This window comes from Chiloscyllium plagiosum, unplaced genomic scaffold (genome assembly GCF_037043375.1).
Source record: "Chiloscyllium plagiosum isolate Xiang-an unplaced genomic scaffold, Cpla_swu_hap1 HiC_scaffold_14, whole genome shotgun sequence".
Taxonomy (NCBI): Eukaryota; Metazoa; Chordata; class Chondrichthyes; order Orectolobiformes; family Hemiscylliidae; genus Chiloscyllium; species Chiloscyllium plagiosum.
In genome coordinates, this window is record NW_028270152.1 from 52,452,247 (window position 1) to 52,476,347 (window position 24,101).

General features: G+C 39.1%; 1 protein-coding gene across 10 annotated transcripts in view; it reads right to left on the reverse strand.

Annotated features, from left to right (window-relative positions):
* foxp1b (forkhead box P1b) overlaps positions 1 to 24,101 on the reverse strand; it is a 476,491-nt gene that overhangs the window by 47,036 nt on the left and 405,354 nt on the right. For 8 of the 10 annotated variants that reach the window (XM_087994444.1, XM_087994447.1, XM_087994445.1 and 5 more), the window contains 5 exons: positions 14,777 to 14,860; positions 14,056 to 14,109; positions 4,776 to 4,977; positions 4,516 to 4,592; positions 3,767 to 3,868 (listed from right to left, as the gene is read on the reverse strand). In XM_087994444.1, the coding sequence (XP_087850570.1) occupies positions 3,767 to 3,868; positions 4,516 to 4,592; positions 4,776 to 4,977; positions 14,056 to 14,109; positions 14,777 to 14,860 (519 nt within the window). The remainder of the gene's footprint in view (positions 1 to 3,766; positions 3,869 to 4,515; positions 4,593 to 4,775; positions 4,978 to 14,055; positions 14,110 to 14,776; positions 14,861 to 24,101) is intronic. The other 2 variants (XM_087994450.1, XM_087994452.1) reach the window with 1 other exon arrangement.

Here is a 24,101-nt window from a genome sequence, read left to right on the forward strand (position 1 = left end):
ATGCAGCTGAACTCATCTGCTCTATGGCATGCAATAATGACTTCCTTTGTATAATTTTGAAGGAACAAAAGAAATTCTGGCCTTTAAATATGTCAAGTGAATTAAGTGGAGCTCCTGAAATTAGTTGTTTGGTCATGTAGGATGTAAACAAAAACTTTCCAGGTCTTGTGAAACAAAATAGGGACTTACCCTACAGTTATTTTTTTAAAAATTCCATTATCTATTCTGATTTTTAAAAACATATTTATTTGATTTTACTTCTATTATGAAGCAAAAGATCTGATTGCAATGTAGATATTCATATAACTGAGCAAAATATTCCACAAATATGAGTGATGCCTTTATTTTCACATAATAGTCAATTCCTATTATCAATCCATTATTTTCCAATTATAATTGTGTAAGAACTACATATTTGTTATGCAACATTATTAATTTATTTGTGGTAAAAATTTCTGAGCCATTATTTGTGACAATTACCTTTTAGGCTAGACGTATGCTGAAGAGCACTAAACTTATGGCTAGATTCTCTATAATTGGAAATGGGAACAGTTTCTGAATGATGAATTTTTTTTTTTGCTTTTTTTTTGTTGTAATTTTGCACTTTGTTCAAATAATAGAATTGACCTTATGACCTAACGGAATCAGATGTAGAGTGAAGCATTAAGTTTATTCTGCATTGAACACTAGCTGCAGCAGCAAGTGAGTTTGCAATGGGTTAACAGCACAGAGTTTGGGCCTGACTTCGATTAGGGATCAAGTGCATCCTAAACTCAAACTGGCTTCAAGTTCTCCACAAAGTGTTAAGGAAAGTGAATCACGAAAGAGATGGAGAAAAGGAAACAGAGACAATATGTATGATGTAGAGAAATCAGGTGGCCTCTCGCAGAAATCAAGTGTGCAAAAATAAGGGAAAGAAAACCAGAACTAAAGCTTTACAGAATGGTAGTTAGTATTTTTCTGAAAGATATGCTCAAAAAAAGAGGAATGTAGAGTTAACAGAGAAGGTACTAAAAAAAAAGATACTAGAGAACATGTAAAAGACAAAGAATTAGCAATTGCAAACAAAAAGAAAAATAGAGCCAGTGCTGCTACAAGTAAATATATAATGTTTGCCAAACTGAAATTTAGCTTCCGAGAGAGCTGGGAGCACATCCCTTCAAAAAAGGATTACTTGCATTCCCAGTGTTTGGAATATACATTAGTTCATGACATGCAAAAAAAACTACATAATACATCAGAACCAGCAGTTTTGTTGGATCAGTGAGAAATAACTGAGCTGCGAACACCTGGAAGGCTAGTCAACCAGCCAATTTGCAATCAGCCAGGTACCAAAAGCCATTCAGTCTTGAAAAGCCACCTAGCCACAACTGTCCATCAACCACAGGGAGCTAGCCAATTACTAACAATGGTTAATCACTCATTCACTCTCAGCAGACTGAGGGATGAGCTCTGATGCTTTAGGTTATGAATGTAGGGCAATGAAATTATTAGCAATAACATAGCAAGATATAGTGGAACTGTTTATTATATCAGTTTACCTTGAGCCCTTTCTGTGAACAATATGAAGGCAGTTGGAATTTTGTCCTTCATTGCTAAAGGAATTAAGCTTAAAAGCAGGGAGGTAATGTTGCAGCTGTATAGGATGCTGGTGAGGCCACACCTGTAGTACTGCGTGCAGTTGTGGTCTCTTTATTTGAGAAAGGATGTACTGGCACTGGAGGGGGTGCAGAGGAGGTTCACTAGGTTGATTCCAGAGCTGAGGGGAATAACTCATGATGAGAGATTGACTAGACTGGGATTGTATTCATTGGAATTTAGAAGAATGATACAAATTATAAAATTATGAAGGGACTAGATAAGATAGAAATAGAGAGGATGTTTCCACTGGTGGGTGAAACTATGACAAGAGGGCATAGCCTCAAAATTAGGGGAAGCAGATTTAGGACTGAATTGAGAAGGAACTTCTTCACCCAAGGGTTATGAATCTACAGAATTCCCTGCCCAGTAGTTGAGGCTTCCTCAGTAAATGTTTTAAAGCTAAGCTGGATAATTCTTTGAGCAGCAGAGGCGTTCAGGGTTAAGGTGAGAGTGTAGGTAAGGGGAGCTGAGGCCACAAAAAGATCAGCCATGATCTTATTGAATAGCGGACCAGGCTTGAAGGGCCAGACGGAGTACTCCTGCTTCTTGTGTCCTTATATGTTCTCATATGCGCATTCCTGGAGTCATGGATTCCAGAATCAGCGTAAGCAGTGGTCCAAGAGTAGCATTATACTCTATTATTTTAAAATAAAATGGAACAATGTTAATACAAAGGAACCTCGATTATTCAGCATTTGATTATCTGAATATCAGATTATCCAGCAAGATTGCAAGGTCCCAAAGTTTGGCTAAACTATGTTATCCGGCATTCGATTATCCAAACGAAATACTGCCCGTCCATGTCCTTCGGATAATCGAGGTTCCTCTGTATATTGGAATACTAAAGTGACCAAGTCACTCTACTTTAAGTTGGCAACCCCAAAGCTCCGCTACTTGTGAAAATATTACACAGAGGTCCCCTTTCTGTTGACCTTACGCAGCTGGTAAGTTGTGTTTACAGAGATTGCTTAAAGCTTCTTCCAAATAAACTATATGTTCTGCACTAACCTAATGAGCCAGACTTTCTGGTAGAACAGTGGTGAATGCTGAAGAACTCAGTTCAGAGCTGTTCAGAAATCCTAATGCACATACAAGTGCTGTAATTGCTGGGAAGCTTAAAATTCTGATAGGCTGATTTGGACTACCCAGGATCCGCCATGTATGCCTCTTTCATTGATCTCAGTGCTGGGGCTTTGGGCTAGATAGATATAATTCACCCAGATAGAACTGTTATGCTATTTAAGATACAAGTCAGTGATTAACAGCTTATCTCAACCGACCACACAGCACACCCAAACTACCCCCTAGACCTGAGTATCCATCCCCCTGATATCCCTGACCCAACTATCCACCCCAACCTAGCACAAATGCCTACAAATCCCTGACCTGACTGCCAAACCCTAACTGCCCCAGACCACTCGCAACACCCATCTAGTTACTAATGCATTGAAAATATCTGAGGTGTTTAAACACGTACCCCATCCTCCATGGATGGCTGTGCTGATGCGTCACTACTGCAGACCGGCCAGGAGGTCTGCACTTGGAGGACACAACAAAATAAAGGTGTAGTGATTTGCACAGTCGGCAGCAATGGCCGCAGCATCACCACTGGAAGGTCTGGGCTGATATCTTCTTCCGTCATTCTACAGGTTCCAGATGAGCAGGCACAGCTGCAACACTTGTGCAAGTACAGACTATGGAAATGAACTATGGCATGTGGAGAGGACGTGAAGCACAAGGACAAATACTGCATCTTCTGTTTGCATTGCAAGGCAAACAGCCATTCTTTCATCTAATTAGTCGATCATGCCTGAACATTTAGTTCAGGTGACAGCATGAATATCCAGTATTGTGGAATACTAGCAGTGTTACATGTTTATTATAAATAAAATATAATAAAGACTGTGGCGACAACATCCATTGCATTTCTTTCATCATCTTCTATAGAAGACAGGAATTCAATTATGAGTCACAGAATATGTGTTTAGATAGCTGAAAATGTGAGATAAATACCCTAAAGTCAGAAGCAACGTTTTGTTTGCTTTGAACAACAGAGTACCTGGAATACTGAGATTTTAAAACAAGAAATTCTTTTAGAGTATTTTTTTAAACTATAATTAATTACCTTCCATGTAGCTGCATTGCGTCTGAAGTAGGCAAACATTCGTGTAAACCAGTTATATATTTCATTTAGTGTTAGCTGCTTTTCTGGAGATTCAAGAATTGCCTGAGACAAAAATACAGTTGGTGATATGATAATGATTGATGTTTCTATTAATCAACAGAATTATATGAACATAATACAAATAAATTCATATTCTTAAATTACCTGATTTCAACACAATGTGTTTTAACACAGATAAATAAAAAAGTGAGTTATATTAAAGATATTAGGGGTCAATTAGCTCAGTTGGATGATTTATTATGCAGAGTAATGAAAACAGCACCAGTTTAATTTCTGCACCAGCTGAGATTACTACGAAGGTCCCACATTCACAATCTCTCCCCTCGCTTGAGATGTGGTGACCCTAAGATTAAAGTCACCACCAGTCATCTCCCTCTGAGGTGAGAAAAGCGCGATGGTCCTTTGGGACTATGGTGACTTTAGCTTTAAGAGACCTCAACTGGATTATTTTCATAGTGACTAAATTAATTTCCTTTAATCATGCATTTCTATTAAAGTGAAACAGTAACTACAGAAAGATGCATAATAGTTAGAATGCTTAAACATTTTGATTACAGTCATAATTTATTATTTGTTGCTTGTCAATTTACACATCAGCTTTCATGGGCTTTAAGTATGTGACAAAACTGAGCTCTTAGTTAAGTATCTGAATATCAAGACTGTTTTCAAAATTAAAGAGTTATACTCACCTGCCTTATTAATGAAGCATATGTGAAAGGAGGTCTAACATCCGCATTCTTGTAGAACTCTTGATTCTGAGCAATGTCTGTAGATAGCCATAGATGTTTATTAAAGTCTGATATACTGAGAAAAGGCTTTAAAGTTGCATTACAAAAAAAACTACAGTTGACACATTCCCATTAGAACTTTAAAAGCAGCCTTGCATCAGATAATAATTACAATGCCAAAGCCAAAAGCACCAATGACTACAGGAACAAAAAGGTCCTACCTGATGATATTGGCACATTGTACTTGTCAGGGTACCGTCTCCGGATGGGTCCCATGCTATGCATGCTGGTTGGGGTAATAACAGAGGGTCCTTGTGTGACGGGGGTAATGGGGGTTGTTGGTGTTGTAGGGGTGTGAGGTAAACTCTGTGGAGATGCCTCAGATACAGTCTTTGATAATGTGACATTCGATACCAGATTCAGCTACAAAGATAGATTGAGGATGAGATTTGGGTAATGGTGGAAAAAAAAGGAAATAAAAGGAGAAAACTTTAATAGGCTTGACAAATAACAGTGTGAATCACACCTACCACTGTGCTGCTACTAATAAGCTACAGAGGAAGCAGACAATCTCAGAGCTAATTAAAAGATGAAATTGTATTGAAAGGACTCTAATTAGGAGATGCTTATAGAGGTGATCTAATGATTAAGCGCTACATCAAACTGACCCCATCATCAACTTATAGTGACACAAGATGTCTGAAGAATTCTTATCGAAACAGTAATTTTTTTGAGGAGGAGGCTGTGATATTAGCAATAATAGCTATGAGGTAAACTAATTAAAGTGGAGCTCTGAAGCCACAGTGGCTGTAAGCAGCTGTTCTGTCCTAGCTTGCAGCTGCAGCCATTCCAAACCAGCTCCAAATCTCAACAGAGGCACTCCAGTCAACTGGAAAATTTCAGACTGACCTCTGTACTTGCCATTAATTTTGAGAAAACTAATGACACATATACGTATTTCCACAAAATTGTTCTAATTGCTAATTTGCCAAAGGAAGTGTTTCCAAATTAAATATGACTGAAGTCAGTGAAATAGGAAAGCACCAATACGGGCATCATGGGGAAAGGTGTTTCATCTGTGACAATCACTTGTGAATTGTGTTAACAAATTAATGGAATGTCAACTCTGTCAATTGCTTTGGAAGTGTCACTTTTCAATTTTTTTTTGATACTGGCATCAATTACTGCTGATGAGACTCAGCCTGCTGTAGCAATGGAGGCAGAAGGGTTCAGGTGAAAAGTGTATCACCCGTGTTTAACACCTCACCTTTCTGCACCTCCTTGTTCACAAGTTCTCCAATTACCAGAGTCCTGCTAATAGTCATTATCTGGAGGTTACGCACTTGCTTACTTTAAAACACCACAAAATTACAGAATTCCATCACAGATCAGGCCTATTAAATAACCTTTCCAAACACAAGTGAAGAACTATAAAGGCAAACAGACATGGTTTAGTCTTGTAATTTTCAAGCTATTTGGCTTTCTTTTAGATCACTTGGTTCATTGCACAGTAAATAAAATTTTAATCACAAGCCTTGTCCTCTATCAAATATTAAGATTATGGAAGCATGATGTAATTATATAAACTTGAAATTTGTTATCTACAAAAACAAATAAAAATAGTCTTCATAACATGGCTTTAAAAAGACTAATACATATTTAAATAAGGACAAAAGCTGTAATTTTTTAATAATAGCTACATTCACCAGTAAAAGAATAGTTAATGTGTCGTTAGTACAATATGATGCTGTTGTGTTCAGTAACATAAAAGTCTAGGATCCCAAATGCCCAATGCTGAATATCTAAAAATATGATCCAACAATACTTAAGAATACTTGTTTTTTTTTATTTCAACCAGCTGCTGATTATGTGCCAAGGTTAAAAAATAAAGTCATTACAGACAGCCAGGAAACTGAAGCATGGCCTCATCCTCTTGCTATTTCCAAGACAGTGAGCAGCACCACTTTTTTCTTTGGATTTGACATTTGTATTTTTTCTAATACACTATCCTTAACAAGCTTTTAAAATGAAACCTTTTGACACAAAACTGGTGACACTTTTTTAAAAAATTGAAAACCTTTTCAAAATTAGCATCTTTAGGGTGTATCTTGGACTGCATTTTCCATTAGAATGATATAAGTCAACTTAAAATCGGATATTTATCATACCATACCTTTTTCCACTAGTTTAGCAAATTTAATTTGGAAATCTATTAACCTTCAGACAACAGATACTGCATATTTCTTTCTGCAACTGAAACAGTTCTGTAAGGCAAACATATTAATTTTTATATTGATCACCTGCTAGGTGGTGTTGAACAGGTTTAGAAGTGCCTTGAACTGTTCATAAATCCCTGGCAAGTATTTATTTTTACTGTTGCCATAGATATTATTTTTATGATTAACTATGTGAAATAAGAAATGTACAACAGCTAATGGAAACATGCTACAATTTTCAACATTAATGCTTGTCTGTCTGTAACCTGCCAGATTTGAATGAAGCAGTAATTTGCAAACTGAAATCTCTCAACAACAAAAATTGGTATTCTCAGCTTGCTTTAAAGGTAACACTTAATGATGCATAATTCTGCTAATAAACAGTATGCTCACATTCTGACATCTGTTACCCAGCACAATGATTAATCATCAGAGCCCACTTCTCCTTGGTAATAAGACAATATTAATATTTATCAATTGCATGGGTTATTCTGTTCGTCATCGGAAAATAATTACTAAGTTACCAAGTGTGCAAGCTCAAACTCACTGATTATGGAATATAGGTTAACTATCAGGATATTTTGTGTTGAGATGCCAATTGAAATTGCCACATAAATTTCAATTTTATAAAGCAAAATATTTATAACAAAACAATGTGTGCTCAATTGATACTCTGAACTGTAACTGCCAAGTATTCTACACTCCTATTTACAAAGACATTTTAGCCTATTGACATAAAATGGCATCAAAATCTGGACAGTTATATTTCATGTTTGTTTTAAAAAAGCTTTCTTTTAATAAAATATATAATGTTGAGAGTTTAATCCTTACTCTGACTTGAAATACAGATTTTAAAACCAAATCATTTTTGTACATGGGTGTGATCTGTAAAAATGTACAATGGTACAAAATTTATGCTTTGGACACTGGAATACCTTAGACTGCGAGGCTATTGTTTCTCTACTTTAGAAGTTCCATTTTGAGAACTATAAAAGGATTGTAACATTATAATACTACATATGTGGCTGTTTTAGTTCGAGTGGTGTATGACTTGCACTGCATTATTCTTGCCCAAACTACTTTTTCAACACTCGTGTCATATGTCATTAAAAGGCGGTCATTCAAAGCACTGCTTAATTCATAAGCAGAGCCAGGACAGTTCTGAATCTTGAGCATGGTCTCTTTCTCAAATTCACTTGGCTTGGTTGGGTGAGCTAACAACATCTCTGAGGCAAATGTGAGAAAGAGCACGACAATGTACAAGACTATTTGATTTTTCATGGGAACAGGGTTGGTATAAGGGGAGAACCTGCCTCACTTTCCCAATTCAAAACATATAGTAGCTGCTCATGCAGTCGCACTGACAAACTGTGTCAGGAAAGTTACTCTATAAACCATCTTACGTTTCTGATTGGAGTTTGAGCATTTGATTCATGTGTAATGGAGTGGAAAATATTTTGAAAGTCACTGCCTATCAAAGCAAAGTCCATTTTATGAAAAAAATTATCATATCCTGGATCTAATGCATCCACATTTTTTTTTAATTACATACTATTCAAAGTGAAAACGCTGGACCCTTTCTTCATAGAACTTCTCCACATATTCTGAGATAGCATGTTGCAATTCACAATAGCTTTTAGTTATTTTTGAAATGTTACATGCAAGTTGGTTTTCTTTCACCCTGTACAATTAAGTCATACAGTCAAAGATTCATACATCACAGAAACAGACCCTCTGGTTCAACTAATCCATAACAACCAAGTTTCCCAAACTAAATGAGTTCCACTTGCTCTCATTTGACCTATATCACTCTAAACCTTTCCTATTCATGTGCCTGTCCAAATGTCTTTTAAATGTTGTAACTGTACCTGCATTCACCAATTCCTCTGGCAATTCATTCCACATAAGAACCAACCTCTGTGAAAAAGTTGCCCCTCCGGTCCCTTTTAAATCTTTCTCCTCTCACGTTAGAAATATGCTCCCTAGTTTTGAACTCTCCCACTCTGGGGAAAAGACCTTTGCTATTCACCTTATCTATGCCCCTCATGATTTTACAAACCTCTCTAAGGTCACCCCTCAATCATCTACGCTCCAGAGAAAAAAGCCTCAGCCTAACCAGCCTCTCCTCATAACTCAAATTCTCCAGCACTGGCAAGTTCCTGGTAAATCTTTTCTGAACCTTCTCCAGTTTAATAAAATCTTAACCCCTTAGTGTCTCATTTATTCAGTCATTTCCTGATGGGGCATTTTAAAAATCAGCATCAAAACTGTTAAGTCCCAAAGGGTGGAACTCTTCCAACCCCTGAACAACATGGGCATAGCAAGTCAGTTGGGAAAATATGGTGAGATTGAAAAAATTAGATTCTTGGTCGTTAAAATAAGATTTCAATTTTCCACCCAAAGTTGGAGTGGCAAGATGAGGATCTGACTAGGGAGTGATGAGTGGAATTCCTAATGAAGGGCTAATGCCCGAAACGTTGACTCTTATGCTCCTCAAATGCTACCTGACCTGCAGTGTTTTTCCAGCACCCACTTTTTGACTCTGATCTCCAGCATCTTCAGTTCTCACTTTTTCCTCCTAGTGATGATAGGCATATTTGCATTCATTAATGTCTCATTCATACTTTTCTCACTTCATTTATGTGCAGTTTGCAATTCTACCACATGGCAGATAAAAACTAGACAGCAACAGTTCCTGAAGCGAAAATCAAAGTTGGTAACTGGCTCAATACTTTGCTCTCCTGGGCACCACTTTTGGTTAGTAGTCACCAACACCTTAGGCATGTTTCATGGGCAGCAATTGCCTGCACCCCACCCTCAAGGATGGAGTTTGCTAGCGGATATGCAGCAGTCTCACCACACCATCATGGCACATCTCCAACTCACTTAGAATACAGTTATCCACTTCAGTGCTGCACTTCTGAATGCATGGAGATCTTGTATTGCAATGCTGCTGCCAGGCTGCACAGGGGCAGTCACTCATCTCCTGCATCATACACCTCAGGGTTATTCGCTTACCTTTTGTAACATTTAGTCACTTTGCAATGCTTGGATGCTCACTGCAAGTGTCACTACCTTCCTTTGCTGCCTCATTCAGAATTACAGGCTCAAATCTTCACTTTCACCTCGCCTTTTAGTACAGACACAAAGCCAAGCTGCACGTTACTGTTCAGCAGTGATCAGTTAAGGACGCAGACATCTTGCTGCACAGAACCATGCTCTGTCAATCTTGCACCTACATTACGTGCCAACAGCTTACATAGCAAACATTGCAGGTTTTTCAGCTAAACGTAGACATTCACGGGCGCTGTGGGGGTGAGGGGGCAAGGTTTCAGGAATCCTACCACATTTACAATCTCCTACTGTACCTGCATGGCCTGACTTGTGCAGCATACATCAGTATGCAATTTACTTTGTCAAAGGTTCTTCCACAACTTTCTATGTACCAAGCTCTTTGTTGGGGTCCCCTTTGTACAATGCTGAACTGGATTAATGAAGTTTTTGATAGCTTGTCTCTTACATTTTCTAAGGTATTTAAAATGTATACTGAACATGCCCACTGAAATTTAAAATCTACACAGGAAGATATTACTAGAATTTCATTAAAAATTGGTCTGAATTTGCCATTTTGATAATACTTTTGCTGTATGCTAATAGTCTTCTTGTGGGGGGAGGGAAGGGTGCAGAGTATTTTGATGTTTAAAATATATGCAAAGTTAAGTTCACATCTATTTACCAACTAATCATTGCAATAATTTCCATATCAAATAGTGGTATATTTCTTTGGTGAGGCTGCAAGGGTCAGCTGATACTCAGTTCATTGCTAATTTCACTATGGCCTCAACTCCATTTTCCCACTCACTCCCCATAACTCTTTCTTGATTAAGATTCTGTTAATCATCTCCTTAAATTTATGCAGTGTGCCAATACCAGTACAATCTTCCATAGCTTCGTGATCCTTTGAGAGTAGTAATTCCTCCTCATCGCTATTTAAAAATCTGCCACCCTTTAGCCTAAAAGTATGACCTCTCCTTCTAGGTTGCCCCACAAGGGGAAATATCATCTCCATGCTTATCACAACAAACCACTTTAGCATCTTTTATACCTCAATTAGATCTCCTCTCCTTCTCAACTCTAGTGAGCATAGGTCTAAACTACTCAATCTTTCCTCAAAAATAGAGCCTTTCATCTCGGAAAAGCCTTTCATCATTGGGAAGAGAGTAGAAGGTGTCAACAACAGTGCCGTCAGTAGAAAGTGAGGACTGCAGATGCTGGAGATCAGAGTTGAGAGTGTGGTGCTGGAAAAGCACAGCAGGTCAGGCAGCGTCCGAGCAGCAGGAGACTCGATGTTTCGGGCATAAACCCTTCATTAGGAATTAGGGAAATCCTCATTCCTGATGAAGGGCTTATGCCCAAAACATTGATTCTCCTGCTCCTTGGATGTTGCCATCAGCACGTACTCAGCAATAATGTGCTCACCAATGCCCAATTTGGATTCTAATAAGGTCACATTACAAACATGGACAAGAGAGTTGAATTCTAGAGGAGAAGCGAGTGACTGCCCTTGACATCAGGACTGCACATGATGAAGGCTGACATCAAGGAGCACAAGCAAAAATGGAGTAAATGGGAATCAGGGGGCAAACTCTCGGCTGGTTGGAGACACTCTTGGCTCCAGGACATCTCTGCAGGAGTTTCTCAGTGTAATGTCCAAGGCCCAACCATCTTCATCTGCTTCATCAATGACTTTCCCTCCATCATAAGGTCAGAGTAGGGATGTTTGTCGATTACTGCAGTATTCACTGACGCAGTCCACATTCAAATATAGGAAGACCCAGACAATATCCAGGTCTGGGCTGACAAGTGGCAAGTAATATTCACTCCACACAAATGCCAGGGAATGACTCAAGTCAAGTCAGGTTGCCAGCCTTACCAGACCATAGTACTGCTCTCTCATTAGAGACAGACAACTGGTGGTGGTTTAACCTAATGGTCACCACACCTCAGGCAAGGGGAGAGGTCGTTAAGAGTTCTTCATGGTAAAGTCAATTGAACTACGGGAACTGACCCCATGCTTTGCAAACCTAAACACGTCAGCTAACCCTCTCAATTAGCATCAAACACAAATTCATTAAAGAAATTCCACTGCGATAAAAAGGATGGGATCCAAGCTCTGTGGCAGGCCTCGTGCAAGGGCTGTGGGACTCCTCCCAAGTTCTTTAACTGTTGGCTACCAATGCTCCTATCATTTATCTCTGAATGCACCCATCAGCTTTTTCATGTACTCTATGTCATCAAAGTCTTCATCGGACTTCTCTGTGACACATACCATACTCCTTCCCTCTGTTCCAATTGAAGTCCACTAATACCTGGTGACTGATCAAATGTTGTGTTTCAGTATTGTCTGAAGTACATGAAAGGTCAGTATATTAGTAACTAAGTGTGAGACCAAATGGTGATTTTTCATCATCATTATCCTCTAGAGCCTGTTCCTCTTCATGTTCTTGTGATAAGTGGAGAAGGGGAAAAGTAGAAGGTGTGTATTTAGACCAACTCTAACTTGTAAATCAGAAAAAGATGATGGAATGAGATGGGGGAGTGGGATTTGGACAAGAGGATTAGGTATAAGTACATCACCACTTTTAATTTTTTTCAATAACACCACCAACCACAGGATAATACATTGTCACTTCATTTATAAGAAGCATGGTCTCCTCCATCGGTATAAAAGCATTTACCTATTCCTGTCTCAGCAGCTGCCTGCACTTGAACGCCACATCACCCTGTGGGCAAGTGTGCTGAAGATCAAATCTGTTTGGGTGATATGCCTGTCATGGTGTTACAGCTGGAAATGTTTGCAAGGTTCCAGGCTGTGATGTATGAGGTTGTGTTAAGTCTGGAGATGAGGAGAAGCTAGGTTGGTCATGGTCAACAGATAATGTTGGTACACGAGTAAAGTGGAATAGGTAGGTGTGGTGAATTCAGCCAAGTGTGCACATCTGAAGATGCATCTATTCACTGTGACTACCTGTGAGATCACTGACCTTGCAGCACTACATTTAGATTCTTGGGGCTACATTGGTGGTAACAACCATAGTGTGTACCAACTCCCAATATCCACTTCACTAGTCCTGATTTCCGTGGGTAGAAGGCTTCTCTCCTCCGGTAATTTGGCACCTGTGTAGCTTTGGAGAATGTTCTTTGCCCTTTTCCACAATTATTAAATAATCCTGCTCAAAATCCTTCCCAGTCATATCCAGCATCTTCCACAGCTTTATGTACTGCAGACAAGATTTAACCCTTCTCATCTTGGATAAACTTAAATCCTGTGCAGGTCTATAGGCACTCAACAGTGCATTTGGTCTGGCCCACATGCAATAATTATGGTAATGAGTAAGTAGCACAAAGGTTATGTGTGTTGGAAGGAATGTCTGTTGTGATGCCTCGCTTCTGATCTGGGGTATTTACTTTGCTCTTGGCTGTTCTTGGTTTTCCAATCGTTTCAGCTTTCTCTCGAAGTAAGCATAATTAATTTATGGTGCAAGAATTTGGCAAAAGGAACAATGATTGCGGAAGGCAAGTTTTACTGCTGATTTGTTTTATTTTGTAGTTTTTTTCAATACATGTACATTTAATGGTGAATTGTCACCTTACAGCTATCAGATTTTCATGTTAAAAAAAAACACATTTAACAGATTATTTCTAACAGTGGAACATTTTGTTATTAAATCTTTGATTATTAACAGAATGATATTTTTTCTAATTATAACTGATATAAGAATACACTGTGTATCATTTTAGTCTGTTATTTATGAAACAACTACTCTGTGCAGACGAGCCACTAGCTTATCTTGTATCAACACATATTGACTGAAGTTGCAAGTGGCAACTAAAGGCCCAGTCATGCTCAATTAATTCTCACATATTGATGTTGAATGATACTGTTGGCTGGGTACCTTCAGAGACTGAATAATACATGTTTCAAGCAAGAAATAAGGTAATCTTTCCATTATAATTGATTAGTTCGTTTAAAGAATTACAGGACTGTAGCAGAATAATGATTATGATGTAAACTGTTACCTGTTAACGTTAAGTGGAATGACATTTTTGTATGAACATTATTAGAAGTTTATTGAACTCTATCTAAATTCTTATTAGGTCTTTCTGTCTTTTGTTTTCCTTCCTGATCTAGGCCAAAAGAGGTTCTTTCCATCTGCTTGTGTGTGTGAATGCTAGTGCACAGCAATAGTATATATAGCTATTAGATTACACATTATTTATTTACCTTATTCTTTGGAATGGTCAAACATAGTTCCTTGATTTTAGTCATCAGAAAAATCTTAGAAAAAAGAATGAACAATAGTATTTTCATCTTTTTTTCCCTTTTAAATGTCTTAATTTCTCCCTTCCCCCACAAGAATATTCTGTTAATATGTTTGTTTCCTTCAGCTAGGAGGGTTGAATGCTTTTTTCCCCAAGATTACCATCCACAATCCACTATGGATGGAATCAGTACTTATCACTTAAATTGAGAGCACCAGCAGGATTCAATGCTTACCACATCACATGGCAATACAGGAAAGAGGAGATACAATTCATGTATTGAAAGCAGATATGTGTAAATACCAAATGAGTAGGTAAGTAAATAAAGTACCTTCTGGTTGGGAACTACGTATAGTACTATAAAACTTGCTAAATCATCCTGTATGCTCATATTTCTATATTACTAAACTAGTTGAGTATAAATCATTTACAGCAGGATTGACACTCCTGACCAGAGTTAGAGCATTTTTTGCAAAATGAATGAGCTTTTGAATCTGTCTACAACCGTGAGTCAGTGGTATTCATGAAGAAAATATTAACGGAAAACAAAAATAAAGGTTACAGTAAGTTAGCAGGAGAGTTAGTCTAAAACATATTCAGGAAAAGAATAAAATAATTGTGGTGCAAGTGTGTAGGTTGATCATTCTAAGCATTTGTCACCTTGCTCTTAGATCACTACTTACAGGCTGAGGAGTAGATTTTGGTTCAGTTGACTTCACGTGCAGGTGTGTCATCATTGCTTGCAGGCGTTCTTTGTCTTTTGCAAGCTGAAGAAATAAAACATTTTAGCTTCTGAAGTAAAACCACAACAATCAAGAAAAACGAGGACTTATGAATCATCCTTAGTAAAACTTTCAGCCTCTGTGTCAAACCCAATTTTTTTCTTTGACATCTGCTGCATATTCCTTTATGTCAACAATTAATCAATGGTTGCTTAATGGAAGCTGAGATTTGAGATGTTCTACTTTCCAACTTACACCTTGTGCATAAACATAAGAAATAAGAGCAGGAATCGGTCATTTGGCTATTTGCATGACAAAATACGTACAGATATGGATCACTTTATGTAATTCATTTGCAAAGCACCAGAATATCAAACATCAAAAGGTGATTTTAGGTGCAGATTAAATTCAACATTGATGAGTATACTAATTGAGCAAGAACAGCATACAAAACTTTCTACAGAATTGGGTAAGGAATATCTATTACTACCCAAATTTACTTCTATTCCAAGAATGAATTAAACCTCTGAAAAGAGTAAAATATCTTAAAAGTTGAAAGAAAGGTTACAATGTAACATGAGCATTAGGAGCAAAAGTAGGCCATTTGATACATCCAGACATCTCTGCCATTCAATAAGGTGACAGCTGATCTGATGGCTGCCTTGACTGCACTTTACTGCCTGTCTCCCTTAACCCTGGACTTGTCGATCAAAACCTGTCTAACACAGTCCTGAAAATACACAATGATCCAGCATCCATTGCTCATTGGGGAAGAGAATGCCAAACAGTACCAGCCTTCTGAGAAAATAAATTCACCCTCATTTACTTTTAAAAGGCAGAAACTATGCTTCTCAGTTCTAGAGACCCTCATGAAGGGAAACATCCTCTCAGCCCATTCAGAATCTTATACATTTCAACTGGTTTATCTCTCTTCCAGAATTCAATGATTATATGCCCAAATTTTATACATAACAGAAACTCAACCCAAGAATCAGTTGAGTGAACCTTTCCTTAACTGCTTCCAATGAAAATCTCTCTCTTTTTAGGTTAGGTGAGAAAAACTGTACATGGGATTTGGTCACATCAATGCGCTTGTACAGTTGGACCAAACTTCCCTACTTCTCTACTTGAGTGCCTTGCAAAGACCAACATTTAGCTCACCTTCCTAAAATATTTGTTGTATCTGCATTCTTGTGTTTTGTGATTGACACACAAGGATATTCAGATCCCTCTGTACTGCAGAATTTTTGGTATCTCTGCCCTTCTCTATTTAAATAATATTCTACTCTTTTAAAATTCTTCCTGTCAAAGTGTACATTCACATAACTGGTCCCTTCGTCCAAGTCAGTAAGAGATAGTAAATAGTTGAGGCACAGCACTAATCCCTGTGGCATTCCAATAGATAGTTTGTCAAGCTGAAAATGACCCATTTATCCTGAGTCATTGTTTCCTGTTAATTAGCAACTTCTCTATAATTGCTAATATATTACCTCCAATACCATGAGCTCTTATTTTGTGTGATAATTTTTCATCTGGCTCCATATTGAATGCTATTTCCAATAAGCATCCAATATGGTGGAGTTCTGGAAATCCAGATAAATTACATCTACTGGCTTCCCTCTGTCTTTGAATAAATTTAAGGCAGGGTAAAGTACATTTTGACTGGTGAGCAGAGGCATGAATAGTTATTTGGCGTAGGCATAAATGCGGAATGGAGATTAGAATCAGATCAACCATGTTCTTACTGAATGCCAGAGCAGACCTACGGAGTCAAATGGCCTACTTGTGCTGCTAATTCAAACATTGTATCCACCCTGCTTTACATTCTCAAAGAAATTGGATAAGTTTGTTAAACACGATTTCCTTTTTACAAAACCAAACAGCCTCCAGTTTTTTTTTCCAATGACAGATGTTAAACAAACTCTCCTAAGATTCCCTACTTTCCATCTCTTTCGTTGCTCATTCGTATTGCCATTACTTTTTCTCTAGTGCTAGTGATTGTTTCAAGTTCCTTTCTCTGGTTTTGCCTCTTAGTTTTCTTCTATTCTTGGGATACTTTTCGTTTTCTATTGTGAAGATGATACAAAATAGCTGATGAGCAATGACACGCTCAGTCTAAAGTTCACACAGTTTGCAAAATAAAACAATTGCTCAATGCTTTCCCAAAGCTCTCAGGGATTGTTTTGGATGTGAAGAGGGAAAATTGGATAAGGGCCAAAAATGTTCATGATGCATGATTAACCAGCATCCTCCGCTTCCAATGCAGGCAACATTTAAAGAACAATAACAAGTCATCCAGTACTAAACTGGCTGTTGATTGGATATATGCTTCAGCAGAGTCTGGGTTCATGTGAGATGTGCGACAATTTAAAACTAACCCTGTGCTCTGAAAGCCAGCATACACCCCTTAAAGGCGTGTTACTTTCAGGCTGTAACAGCTGCAGAAAATGGTTGGGAAAGACATCCTGACCAAGAAGAACACTAAATAATTGTGCAACTGGGCAGAGAGCATACTTCTGAGATTTCCTAATGCTGCCCTGGAAGCCTTTTCGTGGAGGGGATGGGAAAGAAGAGAGAGGTTCCCTGTTCCTAAGAGGTAAGGACCACCCTATGTTTAACACTACTGCAAACCTCACAGTCCAGCTTCGCACATATTGCCAGCATTCAATATGGCAGCCACATCACCGAAACAGATTACTGCAAACTCACTAACAATTTTCCTCTCTGTTGCAGGATTAGCTGATCTGGGGGACAGATAAAACTGAATTTCCTGACTGCGATAAAGAAAACAGTACTTGGTTTCATTGGAGCAGCACAAGAGAGGCCAGGGCATGGTTGAAACTATTGAAGATGTTGGTATATTCCTACTTAATTTTTATTCTCGTAACCCACTGATCCCTGATCCCGCAAACTCTACTGATTTACTGCTTTCAGATAATGAAAAGCACTCATGCTTTCCTCCTTTCCCTCTTTGGAACTGCCTTTCTCCTTTCAGATACTCAAGAACTGCCACCTCGCATAACAATAGCACAGGAACATCAAGAGCAAGAGGAAAAGCACTGTCTCTTAATAAAACATACATACTGTCAGTAGCTCAGTTACTGACAACTAAGTCTGAATGTGGTGAGTCACCAGGCATTAGTGGCTTGAAAACAAGGTCCATGCAGAAGGTAGCATAATTGCCTACTCCGCAGAGAGAAAATCTACATACCAGCTCTGTTACAAAGACCTCAGGTGAAGTGCTCGATGGGTAGTGTTTAGAAATGGGCGAATGGTCTTGCACCATGATGTGCTAAGTGCACTGGCAGGCCTATCAGAAAACATGTTAAAGAACCCAATTTTCCAAAAACAGTTGCTATCGCAGCCATGCTATAGTGTCAGATGGCTGATGTATCAGTTTTCATTGCAGCACAGGCAGAAACCACCCAACCTCTGAGCATGGTTGTGCAATTTCAGCGTGTTGTCTGGCAGGCACAGATGGCTGCGATCATGGCTTCTCTGCCAATGTTCAATCTGCTTTCCAAACAAGTTACTAGAAATGCTGAGACACTGTCCCAGGAATCTGGCTGTGGCTTCTCAAAACACAAAACTGCTCTCTGCCCTCAGCGTGCATCCTCCTGTTGTTACTACCAATGCCCTCACAGAATCTCTACAGTGCAGAAGGCCATTCAACTCATTGAATCTGCACTGACCTTAAAATAGCATCCCACCCGGAAGCAGTTCCTCCACCCTATCCCTGTAACCCCACATTTACTGCAGCTAATCTGCCTAGCCTACACATCTTTTGTCACGATGGGGCAATGTATGATGACGAATCCATCTAACCTGCACATCTCTGGCCCTCGGAATTACCTGTCAGCCAGCCAATTTGTTGCAGTTATTCTCATGCCAGGACTGCATGAACTCATCTACAAGACCATGTGTAGCCAGCAGCCTTCTGCCTGCCATCGTCCAGTCCCTGGGCAGCATTAGGTCACGCAAAGACATCAGAAAGACAAGTAAGAAGCAAACAAAGGTGACTTTGTTTATAAAACCAACATGTTGGAGAAACTCAAAGTCTGGCAGTATCTCTCACAAGTAGAATTAACGTTTTGAGTTCTTGAGTTCTGAAGAAGAGTCATATTGAACTCGTAACATTAACTTTGTTTTCTCTTTCCACAGATGCTGCCAGACTGGCTGAGTTTCTCCAGCACTTTCTATCTTTATTTTGGATCTCCAGCATTCCCAGTACTTATGCTTTTATTAAAAGGTGATTGACTAGATTAGATTAGATTAGATTAGATTACCTACAGCATGGAAACAGGCCCTTCGGCCCAACAAGTCCACACCGATTCACTGGTTGAGCTTTGCAGGAAATATATTGAATGGCTTATTTGAGAAAGAGGATATTGTGAAGATCAGTGTCAGACACAGGGTAGGTATAGGACTGTTAGAATGTGGAATTGTTGTTGTGATCACTGCAAGCACAGACAGATCAGTTGGTCACAGGAACCCTGGGCAGAATGGGGGTTATTGGTGACTTTTTTATTTCTTTCTGTGCTGCTTGCTTTGAGTGCTATGACCTCAGGATAATGCCCTTGTGCAGGATACAATAATGATGATGAACTGTGCCATGCTCTGGCAGGAATTACAGGGCTCCTCCCATTAGGTAGCAAAATCATTGGTTGACCACCACAACGGTGTGCTTGATGATATTTCATATAGTAATACGACTTTCAATACATGCATGCTGTCCAAGTGAGGTATGGAACTGAAAGGGAGTTATGAGCTAGATATCAGTGAATAGTTTGTCCCCCAGCAGCCACTCTGATTTGGCATGGTGGCTGAAATTCTGATAGTTCAGAACAAATGCGTCAAGCCTGTCGCCAAGAAACTAGACATTCAAACTCATAGGTACATATACCTTTGCCTAACTGTGAAGAAATACAGAGGACACAGTGATTATGACAGACATCAAACACAAAACACCATAAACAGTCCTGGAAGCAAATCTTTTATGGTCCATTAGTAAGCCATCAGGTTAAAATACATATCTGATAAAATGCTTCAGAGGAAATACTTCAGTCTATGTTTTCATAAGCAATTTTTTTTCAGCCACTAATCAGAATAGAAGCATTTAAACAGCCCTAAAGTGTGTCACTACTGTCTGAATTAATGCAAGGTCTTCCAAACATCTCCTCCTTTTTAACTGTCATACATAAAATGTAACTATTTTATTACCAGCTATAAAAGACATTGAGATTGTATTGTGGCATTTTCATCATACAACTTCTTTGTATTTACCTCTGAAGGTAGAGCTATTTGAGTTGTTCAGTAACTTACACAATGTACTTTCTGCTTATGCGTGAGGTCAATAATGCTACTGCTCTCCAATATTTCAGCCATACCTGAAATTGACTTGAACTCAGTATTATCTACGGATGAGTTACTGCTGACTGGGCATAAATAGCAGACTTATATTGCACTTTTGACTTGAACTTGCAGCACAAGATATTGCTACATGATTCCTACCATACTGATCATTCTCCCTCTCCCCTACAAAGGTCACTTTCCTTTCTGCTTCCTCACATATATAGGACACATGTACGAGGAACAACAGCATAAATCCTGTAGCTACTAGAGCATGTGGACACATTTTTGGAGAAGTTGCAATATGTAAAGGGACTTGGGCCTTGGCAAGTAGAACATTGAGGTAATCAAGTCTGGAGGTGACAAAGGACGTAGCTAAGAGTTTTAGCACAAACATGGTGACGTAGGAGTTTCAATCTCTACAGTTTTACTGCACTATAAGCTCTCCCTCGGAAAAAATCTACCATTGCTGCTATTATATCCATAAACATGACTCTGAGCTTCCTGTTGCTTGTCAATTCAATTCTCGACCTTGTTCCCACTCTGATTTTTCTTTTCTTGATCTCCTCCAATATTCCAAAGAAGCTTGACACAATGAACCTTTTAACCTGACTCCAGTATTTTGCAAGCATGTAACTTCTGCTTCAAATTTTACTTCTTTAAAAATGTTTTTGCATCTTTATTCTTAATGCTGGTTTGATTTTTTTTCATTTCTTTCATTATTTTTTCATTTTACATTTAGATGGCTGCTAGCTAGACATTCATGCCCCATCTGGAAATATCTTTCTTTCTTTACTCACTGTTCATACAAAAGGAAGCTTGTCTCATTAAATCTCTCCTGTTTTCCTGCCCTCCAGCTTATCATTGACATTTCCTTTCCTCCTTCCCTTCTCTCCCTTCCCTCCACATCACATGCTCCATGGATAGCTTCTCTCCTGCTCAGTACTTAAACTATTTTCTGTTTTTGTCTCATTTCGGGATTCAATTTTTGTTTGTTTTTTTCTAAGCTGCTGTTTGCACTTATGCACATATAAGGAAATATACTTGTGATAGCATGGCCAAGTGGTTGACGAGGCAAATTCAGATTCCAGTTTCTGCATAGGTTTGAGTTTGAGTCTCACCACTGCCAAAGTTTCAGGCACTTCAGCAAACACCTTTAGCTGAATACGTGCCAGCTCAGATTTAATGGAAATCTCTGTGGTTAATCCATTCTGCTGCTAACCTGAAGACTGGCAGCTCAATCATAGCCACAAATGAAACCACTTGCTGTTTTGTGGCACAGTGGATAATGGCCTTGCCTCTGTGCCAGAAACTCTGGTTCAAGACACACCCTAGAAACTGATGGCCAAGAGAGCCGCATTCATTACAACTTTGGTTCAAACATGGGCAAAGGTGCTGAATTTGAGAAATGAGGCGACAGATACTGCCCTCAAGAGAGATACTGCCGTCAATGAGTACTAGCAAAATTGAAGTCAGTGGGAATCGGGTATAAACTCTCCACTTCTTGGAGATATACTGGCACACAGGAAGATGGTTGTGGGTGTTGGAGGTTAGTCATCTCAGTTTCAGGACATCTCTGCGGGGCGGCACGGTGGCACAGTGGTTAGCACTGCTACCTCACAGCGCCAGAGACCCGGGTTCAATTCCCGCCTCAGGCGACTGACTGTGTGGAGTTTGCACGTTCTGCGTGGGTTTCCTCCGGGTGCTCCGGTTTCCTCCCACAGTCCAAAGATGTACAGGTCAGGTGAATTGGCCATGCTAAATTGCCCGCAGTGTTAGGTAAGAGGTAAATGTAGGGGTATAGGTGGGTTACACGTTGGCGGGTCGGTGTGGACTTGTTGGGCCGCAGGGCCTGTTTCCACACTGTAATGTAATGTAATGTAAAGTAATGAGTTCCTCAGGGTAGCCTTAGTTCCTAAGCCTAAACATCTTCAGCAGCTTTGCTCCATCATAAGGTCAGGAATGGGAATGTTTGCTGATGACTGCACCATTCACCACTCCTCAGAAATTGAAAGATTCTACATCCAAATGCAGGAAAACTTGGAGAACATCAGAGCTAAAAAGTGGCAAATAACATATGCAGCACACAAATACCCAGGCAATGACCGTCGCTTAATAGAAACAATCTAAGCATCGTCCTTTGACATTCAATGGTATTATCCCCACTACCACCATCTTAGGCGTGTTCATTGACCAGACACTGAACTGGACTAGCCACGTAAATACAAAGGCTACAAAAGAAGGTCAGAGGCTAGAAATACTGCAGCGAATAACTCACCTTCTGACTCCCCAAAGCCTAACAGCTCTACACAAGATACAAGTCAAGAATATTCCACATTGCTTGGATGAATGCAGTTCCAACAACACACAAGCTTGACATCATACAGGACGAAGAGCACACTTGATTGGCATAAACATTCACTCTCTCCACCACTGACGCTCAGTAGCAGCAGTGTACTATCTACAAGATGGACTGCAGAAATTCACCAAAGCTCCTTAGAGAGCACTTTCCAAACACCTTCCAACACTTCTGACGGTTCTATTTAGAAGGACAAGGACAGCAGATACGTGCATCTGCAAATGTCTCTCCAAGCCACTCAGCATCCAGTCTTGGAAATATGGTGTCATTCCTTCAGTGATACTAGGTCAAAATCTTCAAATTATCTTCCTAAAGGATTGTGGGTCTATCTACAGCACATGGACCATAGCAGCTCAAGAAGGCAAATCACCATCACCTTCTCAAGGATATCAAGGAATGGACAATTAATTCTTGCCCAGTCAACAATGTCCAGATCTAATGGCTAAATAATAACAATGAAGTCAAACACATTCAGTACCAACCTACAAGTTCTTCTAGCACACAACAATAGCAGGTGGCAAGAATGGGATAGATTCCTGGTCAGTCATGTAACATTAAGAGTGTTAGCTTCACTATCAATCACTACTGACAGCTCCAAACTACAAGATGCATCTCAAAATGCACAAGCTTTTACATACTACTTTCAATCAGAACTGCAGAGATCTTTGTAGAACTTCTGTTAAGCTTCAGCCACATCTCAATGGGATACTCTCTCACCTCGGAGTTAGAAGGAATGGTTTCAAATCCTATGCTAGAAGCTTCAACAGAACAGAGGCTGACACGGAAGGTATATTGGTATCCTGTCAGGAGAACCATCCTTAAAACACAATACCACTTACCACTAGATTCTTCATTGTCATTAATTTTCTTTTGTAGCTCCTGTAAGACCCTCAGAGTGCCAGAAATACAAAGGATATTTCTGATCTAATACATTGCTTGCATCTTCTTTACATGCTAGTCAGCTGTTCTCCACTTAAAGCACGGTATTATTCTAATACTAAATTTACTGATACACAGTCTTATTGCAAAGTGTGCTTCTGCCTGTTGTGTTCATACATTTTGTGAAACAGTTGTACTCAGAACCTCTTGAGATTCATACAGGTAAAGTTTCAGTTGGAATATGCTATTATTCCCAATGCAATTAGTCCACAATTGCAGTGAAAAAATATGGCAGAAATTCCCACAATCTTTCATTAGTTTATAAATTACTCTGCTCGAAAATGCCCCACCCATCTGAATTAATCACCATTGAGAGTTTCTGCTAAATGTTCACATTTGTGGTCCTTTGGGAAAGCTCTTAAAATTAAACTGTTTCTTTTGGGTGCATGATCCTTAAAGGCATTTATAAGCTTTAAATGTTTTACAAGTGATATTGTACATCAATGTGACTAGCAAATTTTTCTGTACAGTTTTTTTTTCCCCTCAATAAGTAATTTTCAAATTGTTTACTTATCAAGAACATTGAATTTTATTCCAGCACTGGCTAAGCTGGAATTCAAATCAGCCCCTCCAAGTTAATATTTAATGTCTTGACCAACTAATCCTCTGTGCCTCCACCCAACCCATTTTTCCTGTTTG